A 12,839-nucleotide genomic window follows, 5' to 3' on the forward strand; every position below is an offset into this window, starting at 1 on the left:
TCTCCCCTTTCGATCTACTGCACACAAATAGCTTGAAATGCCTTCGTCTAACACTTGAGTCCTTCTCTGCAGCTGGGAACCCACTGTGAAGGGTAAGCAAATTTTGCTTGATCCTGTGCTGGGAACTCCAGTAGTTTGGACTTTGCATCACCACCATGGAGCCGTATGAAGATTCAGACCAGAGACTGGCCCTTCTCTGCAAAAGATTACGAAGAATGTGGTCAGATAAAGTCACTAAAAATGTGGAAGAAATTCTTGCATCAGCGAAAGCAAAGGATGGTCGTTTAACTCTGATAGGGCAACTTCTCAAAAACCCTAAAATCATTTTTCAAGCCTTCCAAAGCACAATGAGGAGACAATGGCGTGTGGAGAATGTTGATTTCACACCATTAGAGCAAGGTATTTTTGCCATTACTTTTGATTCTGAAGCTGCGAATAAAAAAGTGATGGACCAAGGTCTATGGTCCTTCATGACTAATCTCTTGATTTTGAAGCATTGGGAACCAAATACCACCACCTTGTGCTATAATTTTGACTCTTGTGATTTCTAGGTACATATTCTGGGGATCCTTTTGAGTGGATTTCTGAGGAACTAGTTCGTGGTGCAGCTGGAAATATAGGGCAGGTGCATGAAGCTAAAGTAGAGACTAAAGGTATGGTGTCCTATGGAAGGGCGAGAGTGATTTTGGATTTGAATTTACCACTGCAGTCTATAATGCTTGCTAATAATGGAGGTAAGAAAATCTAGCTAGACTTTAAATATGAGAGGCTCCCGTATTTTTGCTTCTCTTGTGGGAAAATAGGTCATTATGCTTATGATTGTGAGGAGGTGCCATTTAGAGACGAGGATTTTAACATTGATGAGGAGAGATTATTCGACTCATGGCTGAAGGCTGAGGTAAGCAGTAAAAGTCCATTCCGGAAGTTATTTCATGGCAAAGACTCAATTGAACCTATGGAAGAGGAAAGAATCCCGAAGACACTTACCCACTCCGGACAAATAGTACTTTATGAGAAGGACAAATCTAGCCCCATCAAGCAACTTCAGCACAATAACAAGGACAAAAGAAAGAGTGAACTTACTGAAACATGTAACTCAGCCATTGAGAGTGAGCATTTGTTGAAATTTTCCGATATATTGGCTGGAGACCAGGCTCTCCCCAGGGAACTTGATTTAACAATTGTACCTACTAGTTCCAACAAGAAGAAACAAAGTGGACAGAAAACTCCTGTGAGTAAGAAGATCAAAAAGTTCAGTCCCTACAACTCTCAAGGGAACAATATGCTACTAGTAGATGAAGACCAACTTCTTGAAACGCCAATCCAGGTATTGGAAGGCTCAGAAAAAATGGGCTGTTGGCTAGCCCTAATAAGCCATCGGGGTCAAAATGAAGATTTTAAGTTGGAACTGTCAGGGGTTGAGCACACCTCTGACAGTCCAAGCTTTGAGAGCCTTAGTGGCTCAAGAAAGGCCCGAGGTACTATTTCTTATGGAAACAAAAAGTCAAGAAGAGAAGATTTACAGATTAAGGAGGCGGTTGAAATTGGATGAGTGCTTTGTTGTCAACCCAACTGGGATAAGGGGAGGCTTAGCAATCATGTGGAATGTTTCTGCTGCTCTTTCGGTTTTATATGCTTCAGCTGAATCGATAGACATTGTATGTGAAGAGGAGAATTATAAAACTAAAATGAGAGTGACATTTGTACATGCACCAACAAACTACCAAGCAAAACTCAGGGTGTAGGATGAAATACATAGAATCAGCGAGATGAATCAGCTGCCTTGGGTTTGCATGGGGGACTTCAACGAAATCATGTATCATTGGGAAAAGGTAGGGAAAAGATTGGCCGAGCGTTATAGACTTCATGCATTTAGGGAGTTTCTGTATAGATGCGTACTAATGGACCTTGAAAGTAAGAGTTACGCATTTACCTGGTCAAATAATCGTGAAGGAGAAGAGCTTGTGAAGGAAAGACTTGATATAGCAGTAAACAACTTCAATTGGAGGCTAGAATTCCCTAAGGCAGAAGTATATGCATTACCGGCTATTGGTTCTGACCATAGCCCGATCATATTGTCCATTTTTCAAGCCCAAAAGAGGAGGAAGAAGAATTTCAGCTTCGAAGCATTTTGGCTAGAGGATGAGAGATGTAAAAGAGTAATCAATAAGGCCTGGACTTCTCCCACAAGGAAAAATGCGGGTCTCTTGGTCAGGCTGAAAAAGGTTACTGTTGCATTGCAGGGCTAGAGTAAGAAGAAATTTTCAAATGGACAGGAAAGAATAAAGCAATTAATGGAAGAAATTAAGTGCCTGACAAACAGTCGAAATGCTGAAAAGGGAAAAGAACAACTAGAAAAGTTGACAGAAGAAATTGAAACGCTATGGAGTTAGGAGGAGATGTATTGGGCAATGCGTTCGAGGATTAATTGGCTCAAGTGTGGGGATCGAAACAGTACGATTTTTCACGCCACTACCATATAGAGGAGATAGCGAAACAAAATTTCAATGCTCAAGGACTCAGAAGGCCACTGGAACCGGGACCAAGAACAAATAAAAACGATGACATATGACTTCTTCAGAGAGCTATACAGCTCAGTTGGGCTTCAAGACTTTACTCCACTGCTTGAAAACTGCTCTTGTCGTGTGAAGGAGGAAACAAACATGAGCCTGTTAGATGAAGTAACACTAGAAGAGGTAAAGCAAGCAATGTTTCAACTTGGAACTTCAAAAGCACCGGTCCATATGGCTTGAATGGCCAGTTCTTTCAGCACTATTGGGAAGACATAAAGCTGGAAGTATTTTTAGAGGTGAGTAAATTTTTCCAAACTGGAGTGCTAAATCCTCAATTGAATAGAACACTTATCTCTTTGGTGCCAAAAGTAGAAAACCCAAAGAAGCTGGAAGAGTTTAGACCAATAAGCTTGTGTAATTTCGCATACAAGATCATTTCAAAGGTGCTAGCTAATAGGCTAAAACCATGGCTTCTAGATTTGATAGAAATTGAACAGAGTGCCTTTGTAGGAGGACGGCAAATCCAAGATAATATCCTAGTTGTCCAGGAAGTTTTGCACCAACTAAGGGTTTGAAAAAGAAAACAAAAATTTCAGGCGGTGTTAAAGTTAGAAATGCAAAAAGCATATGATTGGATTGAATGGGACTTTCTAGAGGCATGTATGATTAGAATGGGGTTCAATGAAAGATGGGTGAATTTGATCATGCAATGTGTTACGACAATCTCATTGAGTGTCTAGTTGAATGGGGAACCCTTGCCTTACTTCCAACCTACAAGAGGAATAAGGCAAGGGGACCCTCTATCTCCATACTTATTCATATTGGTTACTAACTTCCTATCAATGTTGATGAAGAAATCTGTGCAAGATGGCACCATAAAAGGGATAAAATTAAATAGACATTGCCCGGTACTATCTCACCTACTCTTTGCAGATGATTCAATCTTTTTTCTAGATGGAAAGTTACAAGAATGTCAGAACTTGGCTACAATCCTTCACCAGTATTGCTTTACTTTAGGGCAAGCAGTTAATTTGAACAAGTCAGGTATATATTTTAGTAAGGACTGCCCTAGTGAATTAAGAAGGAACATGGCAAGAGAACTAAGAGTCCCAGAGATTGATAAGATGGGAAAATACTTAGGTATTCCCTGTGATTGGGAAGCATCCAAAAAGCAAATGTTTGTTTGGATCTTGGCGAGGGTAAACATGAAGCTGGAAGGGTGGAAAGAGAACACAATGTCTAAAGCAGGCAAAGAAATTCTCATAAAAACAGTAGTCCAAGCATTACCTCAATGTGCGATGTCCATTTTCAAGATCCCAGTTTCAGTGTATTAGGCAATTGAGCAAAAAATAGCAGCATTTTGGTGGAAGAATCAAACCTCTAAAAAAGGAATATACTGGAGGAAGTGGGAACTGCTAAAGCAAAGAAAAGACAGGGGAGGCCTTGGTTTTAGGGATTTAATATCCTTTAACAAGGCCATGCTTGGGAAACATGTTTGGCAATTAGCACAAAACCCTACAACTCTGTGTAGTCAGATTTTAAAAGGAACATACTACCCCGAATAAGAGTTTCTGGATGGCAAAGAAGGGATCCAGACCCTCTTGGGGATGGCAAAGCATATTAATGGGGAGAACAGCAATTGAAGACTCGGTCATGTGGTCAGTAGGAAATGGGAAAAACATTAACATAAGGGAAGATAAGTGGCTCAAAAGGGGAATTATAGGGGGACCAGCTAATGTTGGAGATCCAACAAAGGTTGCTGAATTGATAAACCAGGAGGAAACCACGTGGAAGGAACCAATCTTGAGAAGATTGTTTGACGAACAGATAGTGAGTGAGATCCTCACAGTCCAAATCAGACCGCAGATGAACGTAGACAAGCTGGTCTGGACTGGAAAGAGAGAAAGAGAGTACACCGTAAAGAGTGGCTACAACACTATTTGCAAAAACGACAGCAAAGCAAATACAGATCAGGCCTCCTATTCTCACCAAACTTCAAACAAACTCTGGAACATAATTTGGAGCATGGAAACTCCCCACAAAATCAGAAATTTTATTTGGAATGTATGTCAAAATGCTCTCCCAACAAAGGAAAATTTATACAGAAGGAAGATTAGACCTGATCCTACCTGCCCAATTTGCCGAGCGCATGTCAAAACCCCGGAGCATTTATTCCTTCTTTCCAAGTGGACAAAGGTAGTGTGGGATGATCCTGTACTAAATATCCAGATCTCTGAATATCAAACTTCCAGAATCAAAGATTGGCTGATAAATTACATACCCAGCAGAAAGAACTCACCAGAATTTGAACTAGTCTCGGCTGTACTCTAGAAAATCTAGAAAGCAAGAAATAGCCTCGTCTTTAGAAGGTTCCTTTCGGATCCGAAGTCTCTGGTCGAATCAGGGTAACAAATACTCAGAAACTTTAGTAAATGGAGCAACTTGCACAGAAAATTAGTAGCTGCAAACAAGGAGGAGGAGGATAGCTGGATTCCTCCATAAAGGGGAGAAATAATAGTAAATATTGATGTAGCGCACCAACCTGGATCATTTGAAGGATCAATTGCTTGTGTGTGCCGCAACTCATCCGGGATTTTGATCAATGGCTTCGCAAAGAACGTCCTCGTCTCCTCCGCCGAGCAAGCAGAAACCCTAGCCATGGTGGAAACTCCGAAATTTCTCTCTCCACGTGCGGGCGAAAGACTGACTTTGGAGTCAGACTGTCTTAGTTTAGTGAGAAGTATGAAGTCTTCAGTACAGCTGCCGTGGGAAGAACGCGCACTTATCAGCGAAGCCCGTGGGCTGATTTCTATTTTCTCTAATTTAAAGCTAGTCCATTGTAACAGGGTCACGAATGGTGTGGCTGACTAGGCAGTAAAGATCTACAGGAAAAAAGCACTCACCGAAAACTGGTTGACCTGCTCTCCGCAGGCCCTTAGAGATCTGCTCTGTTATGAGACCCCGCTAGTGGGTTCTTTTTTACAAGATATTAATGAAGAGTTGATATTTCAGACCAAAAAAACAAAACCTGGGATTGAGGACCATTACAATTACATTTACATTTACATTTACATTTACATCCCCATGTGTTGTAGCACAAGGGCTGTTCTTTCTTCCGTTAAATCAATTACGCATCCAATCCGGCGAACATGAACACGTGCCCCCTGGTTTTTTTTTCTTGCTTTCGGGGAAGATATTATAAGCTTGCCTAGCATTTCGCTCAATGACCGCTCACGTGCCTTTACTTTTGAAAACGCCGAGTACGTATCTAAGTGTTACCTCTGAAGACCATTTCGCACTTTCACATCCATTATCCTTATGCCTTTATTAAAGGAAACGTCACTTTCTTTCCGGAACTACCAATCTCTAAAATCTTAAATTGACCCACTCGAAACCAGATTTTAACCGAAAATGCTAAAGAAGATTGGCAAGAGGAGCAAATTGATCTTTTCAATGTGAAGTCTCGCTTAAATGTGTGTTAATTGTATCTACAGTTGCTTGGTATGCGCATGCCAACGCATTTCTAAAGACATGTAATATGATCCGCATCAATCAAGAGCCCCGACCCGACTCGAACCACAAAATTCAAAATTAGGTGATCGTTCCTTTCAATCCGGTGCGCAAAGAAAAGTAGATTCCTCTCCTTTCCATTTCATTGCCTTATTCAAAGGATCTTTCATATCAACAAAAGATTTATAATTACACCAAGCCACGTGGGTTGTGTCGACCGGGCAAAACAGAAAAAAGGAAAAAGAAAAAAGGAGAAAAAAATTAGAGCTGAAGCAAAACCGTCCATCCACCACCATGCAATGTGCATCGGCCATAGCCCCGGCCCAAGGCGCGCTGCGCGGGACACCGTACCGGCCCATATGCTCGCCACTCCCGGCGGCTTCGCATGCTCCGGTCACGTGATCAAACAAAAAGCCACAAAAAAAAATAATAAGGAGCTGTCCTTTTTTTCCTCTCTCTTGTTTTTTTTTTTTCTGTATATAGTTCTTGCTACAAAATGAATTTCTGAGTAAAGGGTCCGAAAAAGAAAAACAGCATGGCTCTTTTTTATTTTTTATTTTGATGTTTTGTCAAAAACTTTGATGATGGTCATGCTTCATGGGGGTCACTACCGTCGATGCAGGCTCGATCCTCCTCCCCCTCCTCCGGAGCGGAGAGAGGGAAGCACGTATCCTCGCCCCCGGTGTTCCACAGGAAGTGGGCGTAGTTCGCGGCGTAGAACGAGTTGCTCGGGTCCGCCGAGATCGCCTCCAGGTACATCTCCTCCGCCGCCCACAGGTCGTTCCTGGCCATCCACAGGAAGCCCGCGTACTTGCTGCACGCCTCCGCGTCCGCCGGCTCCTCCGCCGCCACCGCCTTCTTGAAGTACTCCTCGGCTCTGTTCGACCCAACATAGCAAAAAGATAAGGCGTCAAAGGGCTTAAGCCAAATCACGTTACATAGTGTTCCATAGGCTGATATGCGCCACGAACATTCCGCCAAACATTAGCTTCTCCAAAACAAACGTACGAAAAACAAGTGGTGGTCAACACCTACAGCTACAGTCGAGCACCTTTCTCCGTCATGTCGAGCTAAAGTTATGGAGACTTTTTCCTACAAGGCCGATGTTTTCCTTCCTTTTTTTATATTTGTATTTTCATAAATTTCTTTTGGGCCATCGCATGAGGACGAGTCAAATCGATCTTTCTTTCCCTAGAATGGCAAACTCCCACCACACACTTCCCTATCAACCTACCAAGAACAAGCAGGCACCTTGAACAGGATGACAAGTTCGGATCGAACCCGCACGAATTTCTCGAGGAACATTGAATTTTAAACGCCGACCGACCCCCCGGAAAAGATCTCTGAGGACAGAGAATAAAGAAATTTATTTAATAAGAAAAATCTGAATTTGCGGTTGACCGCTCATCAAATTTCGGAGTTTTGGTGAAGTTTGCACCCCTTGTGGCATGATGAGTGTGAGATTACATGCTAATGCTCTATGTCGTGCATGGCCGAAAGAAGAAACGTGGGCAGGAACACGTAGAAGAACAGTACCTGTCGTAGTCGCGGGCGACGAGGTAGAGGAATTGAGCGTAATTGACAAGGAGGACGGCGTTGGTAGGATCCTGATATAGGCTGGTCTGGTAGGTCAGCTCCGTCCTGAAATACTCCGGGTAGTCGTCGGGTTCGGCTTTCGCCGTCACCGGCGAGACAAACTTCTGCGTCACCTCGTGGTCGAGGGCCTCGTCCCTCGAGGGAGCCTGCATTTGCGAGGCCTCCTCGACCATCGAGTTCCACAGCAGCATCTCCTCTTCCCGGATCGATTGCCCCGAGACCGACTCGGCTTCTGTCGTGGCCCCGAATGAGGATAATTGAGAGGCTCCGTCGGGGAGTATCGGAGGGTAATTGTCGGACCGATGGAACTGTCCCTCGCCATCCATGCCGCTGGCGATGGGGCGAACCTTCCCGCCCCCGCCATTGTTTCCACCTACCGAAGTCGTCTTCCCACTTGACGACGGAATCGAAAATGTCTTAACAGTCGACGAATCGAACTTCTGCTGCGAATTGTCTTGAACTTCGACCGCGGAAGCCATCTCTGTGGCGGCAGCGTAAGTCCCAACCGGCGGTGCAACTGCGATCGCCGCATTGCTCCCCATCGAGTACACCGTGAAATTCGCTAGCAAGATCATCACGTAGACCATCAACGTCGGCGTGTGCGAGAAAACCTGCTGAAACAGCCACACGAAAGAGGCGTGCATCTCTCGCTGCACGCGGGCCAGGATCCCCTGCAAATCCTCGTAAAACAGGACCTCCCTCATCTGCAGAGCGAAGCTGTGGAGCTCTCGGATGATGAAAACCATCGAGGCGAAGGCCTTCTTCACAGAGCAATACGCCGATTCTTCGGCCTCTCTGAAGCCCTCCTTCCACTGCATCTTCCTCTTGATCATCCTCAGCGAGAGCGGGAGATCGACGCTATTCGCCCTCCGCTCGATATTCGCAGGGATGATCGCCTCACCGCCTTCATAATCTGAAGAGTCTAGCTTAATTCTCTCGTCTTGCCATGGATGTTCTTTATGCTCTATATTCGACAATGGAAGTTGTATATGTTCAGAGTCAAAGTTGACGCTACTGTTCATTCTCGAAGAAACCTCGTCCTCCCCACAGCCAGAGACCGACTCTGCCTCCGCCTCCGCCTCCGCCTCTGCATCTGCAGAGATACTATCCATGCCACCATCAACGTCGTCGGAGAGCTGAAACCTGAGCGCCAGCTCCTGAATCCTCTTCGAGAACTCCTCGTCGGAGAAAGCGTCGTCGAGGCTCGCACTGCAAGCGCGCTTCACAGTACGAGCTCCGGGCTTCGAGTAGTCGGAGGATCGGAACCTGTGGAGCTTCGCCGCCGTCGACGACGGAGGAGCGCCGGACAGAGCAGAGCGTTCCAGGCTCTGCACGTACCGGCACAGGAGAGGCCCGGCGTCGCTCCGGGCCCGCCGCCGCCGCGAGGAAGGAGAAGAGATCGCGGAGGCCAGAGTCTGGGACGAGGACGGCGGCTGGGGAACGATGGGCTGCGACCACTGCAAGCAGGCCGTCGGCACTCTCACCCCCATAATGACGGTGCAGCAAAAGCGAAAGGCGAAAGCTTTCCAAGCGTGAAAATCCAAAACTTTCCCCGGGGAAAAAAAGCTCCCACCAATCGGAAAGCTCGCGACTTTTGCTCCTCCCACCTTCGCGCAAAACCTGAGAAGTCGCAGGCACCAACGAAACCGAGTCAGCAAGAGAGGAGAAACAGGTTCGCCGCTGCCACCACCACCACCACAAAAGCTAATGAACTTTCGCCGAAACAGAGTCTCGATCTCTCGCTCACACTATCGACCCAACTCTTTTCTTTTTTCCCGGAAAGCGCAACCCAAGAAAAGCAGGGGAAAATCTTCACTCTCTCGAGAAAAGATAACCCCGAGAATAAACTTCGAGCGGTCAGCTCGAAAAGCTCATGCGCATGTGCCCACGAAAGAAGCTCGAAGCTCGGATTCAACAGCTCCCCCCAGGAAAACTCGGATCCCGAAGAGGGCACCCCCGCCCGCTCCCTCCTCCCGGGCACACGGAAAGACTAAACGAAAAAAGGGGAAAACTTTTTTGCTCGGAAAATCCCTAATCAACAAATTACCCGAATCGATGAATCTCTCTCTCTCTCTGGCGAAGCCCGGATTCGGAAAAGAGGCGAGGGAACAGGTAAGGGGGAAGCGAGGAGTTTTCCCGGCCGAAATCTCTGGCGGAGGGAAGTCGCCGCCGTAGCTTCGCTCCCTAGCAGGAGCACAGAAGAGCCATATATACAAGACGGCGAACGGGAAAATTATACCCCGGGGCAAAAAAAAAAAAAATTTATATATTATATATTAAAAAGAGGGGACGAAAAAACCTCGACAGGCTAATGCCGGTTGCAAGGGTATTTGTGGAAATTCGGGGGGAGGCGATTTTTTTTTGGGCTCGGCGGGGTTTGGAATTATACACGCGAAAATAAGCAACATTCGGGATCCGTACGAGACGTGCGGTGTTTTTACAGGGAGAGCGGGTGGCCGGTCAGAGATGCGGGGCCCCCCCGCGTCAGAAGCCCCCGATGCGTGGGGGGGCGGGGATTTTTTCCAGTGCCACGCGGCTGCTTTCACGGGGACCAGTCTCGGGGGGGGGGGGGGGGGGAGGGGGGATCCGATCTGGCCGTTGATCGGTCGCCACGTGTGCCCGCGGACCTCGTGCCCCCCCCCCGGGAAAGGAGATCCGAGCGTCCCAAAGACCGTGATCCCCCCACCGACCCGTCTTAATTGCTCTTCCGCGTGTAAAAGAACGCGCTTTCGAGCGGGTTTTACGTTTTTCGTCGTGTGGCTTTCGATATTTGGTTCGGCTTTTGACCAATCCCAATTTCGATTTTTATCGATGGATTTTTCCGTTATTTATCGATGACCCGTGAAAAGAAAGTTTTTTACACCTAGCGCCGGTGGCCGGGCGTGTTGATATCGATTCCGGTAATCGATTTTCATGCGTGCGGATCGCTTATGCATTTATTGAGATTTTTTTTATAGTTCTTAATTAGAGTCGGGTTGGGAAGACATCGGCTCGTGTGTATTCCTTCTTTCGACGGGAGTGTTTGAAAGGTTTTTTTAAATTTTTTTTTAACGATCGGAGAGCACGGTGCTCGGTTCGGGGCCCTTGCGGGTTTGTGGAAGAGAGGGCAAAACTGGAAAATGGCAAAGGTAGAAAGAAAAGGGAAGGAAAGAAAAAAAGGAAAATTCGAGAATTAATCTGAATTGTCGGATGGGCTTTACGGTGGGGTGACCTCTAAGGATCACTTTAAGATGGGGAGATTTCGATCACAAAAACTAATCCCAATCATTCATCTACTTTTTTAAATGATGTGCCATGATTTATCTTAGCCAAAAATAAAAAAATAAAAAGATGTGCCATGTTCTTCTTTATTGAATAGATTAATATCACTTAAAAGGAATAAACAAAGATCTGGCTAATTATACAAAATACCCCACGAGATTAGACTTAGCTTAGCAGATTCTTCTATCTTCAAATTTTGTATGCTAAAGTAAAAATTTTGGAAAGAAAAGCTAAAGCGAAAGAGATATGAAGGACGTATTGATGTATTTTGAAAAACTGAATGAAGTATCCAATTCCAATTGGAATTCTAATTGAAAACGTGTGGAAGATTGAAGAGACTGTACGGGAATATTATCATCTTTTTCAAGTGAAAAGTTTGCCTCTATATGATAAAATATTACTATCATTCACTTTCAGAAATAGTTCATGAATTTTAGTTCAATGTGCAATATGGTTCTTAAATTTTTAATTTGCTCAACATGGTCCATGAATTTTAACATAATATTCAATGTGATCCCTGAACTTTTGGTACATGTTCAATTAGTCCATAGACTTTACATTGTTCCTAATGTCGAGTTAATGGAAAAACTACATTAAACATTTTCATACATAGTTTAGGAGCGATACTGAATGTGTACCAAAAGTCCAGGTAGGGCTGTCAAAAAAACCCGATCGAACACGACCTGACTCAACCCAATTCGGCCTGACCCAACCCAACCCGGCCCAAACCGAAAATTTTTGTATTAGATCGGGTTAGGCCTCAACTTGTTTGGGTATTAGTAAAAACATTTGGGTATTGTTTTGGATCTCTATTGGGCTCGGGTACCCGAGCCCAACCCGAAACAATGAAACCCTGGGACGGGGAGATCTCTTCCACATGTCTCTCACTCTCTCGCCTCTTTTGGTTCTGGGTTTTGTTGCTCTGCTCACTCACTCTTGCTCTTGGAAACCCTAGCTACATCTCTCTCTCTGTCTCGCTCAACCCCTCCTCGTCGCCCTTGCAAAGCTCGAGATCGTGGCAATGGCGGGCTGTAAAGCTCGCAAACATGGCCGTGGTGGTGCTCGTCCTCGCCCTCACAGCGCTCGCCGCGACCGCCCAGGTCGAGGCCCTGCCTCCCCGTCGATCCTCTCCGCTGCCGGAGCGGCGGCCGTCGTGGCCCTCGTCTTCGGCTCCGCACTCAGGATGTGAAGCGGCGCCGAGCTTCCGGAGGTCGTCCTGTCCATGGGGGGAAGAGATTCTTAGTTTTTCGCTGTCGCGGTCTATTATTAGGCGTATTTAGCTGGCGGGCCCCGGAGGGAGCTCGAGAGCGTGGCGGTGGGGCTGGGGGCCCTAGGGGTCTCGTTCTGCATCGATTTGGGGACCAACTGCTGCTGCGGCTTGGCAGGAGGCTTGGCGCCGGTCTCGCACCGGCTATGGGCGGGCGAGGGTCGGTTCGACATGGGTTTTTATGGGCTTTGAATGAGGAGGAATTTGTGTGGCGAAGGAGGAGGAGATGATGGGGACTTGGTGATGGAAGAAGGCGAGCGGTACGCTTGTGAGAAGTTGAAGAGTGACTGACGAGAGAGAGAGAGAGTCCGCGACCGCGAGTGACGCAGTCCACGTGAACGTATGGGTGATGCGCAAAGAGAGCGTAGAATCTAGAATTTTCTAGGATTCATTGTTCGAAACATGAACCCGGCCCGACCCCGACCCGACCCGGTCCGATCGTGTGTCGATATTCTGTTCGGGTCCTGTCTCGGGTCGGGCCAAGCACATATGTTTAGTATTTCAGGTCGGTTCGGGCATCATGAAAACCCGACCCCGACTCATTGAAACTCCTAAGTCCATGGACTAAATTGAATAATTAAAAATTCAATGATCACATTGAAAATTACGCTAAAGTGGGTCGCGGACGCAGTTCACGTGAACGTATGGGTGATGCGTGAAGAGAGCGTAGAATCTAGAATTTTCTAGGATTC

At 46.1% G+C, this 12,839-nt stretch overlaps 1 protein-coding gene and 2 long non-coding RNA genes across 4 annotated transcripts; all 3 read right to left on the bottom strand.

Moving 5' to 3' along the window:
* Positions 1-1,132: 1,132 nt before the first annotated feature.
* Positions 1,133-4,684, bottom strand: LOC130140503 (uncharacterized). The gene is made up of 2 exons (XR_008818489.1): positions 4,643-4,684; positions 1,133-1,187 (listed from the first exon to the last, which is right to left on the bottom strand). It is a non-coding gene; the product is annotated as an uncharacterized LOC130140503 (long non-coding RNA).
* Positions 4,685-4,843: 159 nt separating this feature from the next.
* LOC130140535 (uncharacterized) lies at positions 4,844-5,259 on the bottom strand. Its single transcript, XR_008818522.1, has 2 exons — positions 5,056-5,259; positions 4,844-4,904 (listed from the first exon to the last, which is right to left on the bottom strand). It is a non-coding gene; the product is annotated as an uncharacterized LOC130140535 (long non-coding RNA).
* A 1,302-nt stretch (positions 5,260-6,561) lies between these two features.
* Positions 6,562-9,813, bottom strand: LOC115670441 (uncharacterized). Of its 2 annotated transcripts, XM_030591720.2 has the most exons (3): positions 9,667-9,813; positions 7,560-9,239; positions 6,562-6,900 (listed from the first exon to the last, which is right to left on the bottom strand). In XM_030591720.2, the coding sequence occupies exons 2-3, from the start codon at positions 9,107-9,109 to the stop codon at positions 6,612-6,614; spliced, it is 1,839 nt and encodes a 612-aa protein (XP_030447580.1). In that variant the 5' UTR covers positions 9,110-9,239; positions 9,667-9,813; the 3' UTR covers positions 6,562-6,611. The 2 variants fall into 2 exon arrangements, with proteins under 2 accessions (XP_030447580.1, XP_056176000.1); XM_056320025.1 differs by lacking the exon at positions 9,667-9,813 and having other exon boundaries at positions 7,560-9,557.
* Between the last annotated feature and the right edge of the window lie 3,026 nt (positions 9,814-12,839).

This window comes from Syzygium oleosum, unplaced genomic scaffold, assembly GCF_021117445.2.
Source record: "Syzygium oleosum isolate NSW1041296 unplaced genomic scaffold, Sole_v2.1 Sole_v2.19, whole genome shotgun sequence".
NCBI classification, from domain to species: domain Eukaryota; kingdom Viridiplantae; phylum Streptophyta; class Magnoliopsida; order Myrtales; family Myrtaceae; genus Syzygium; species Syzygium oleosum.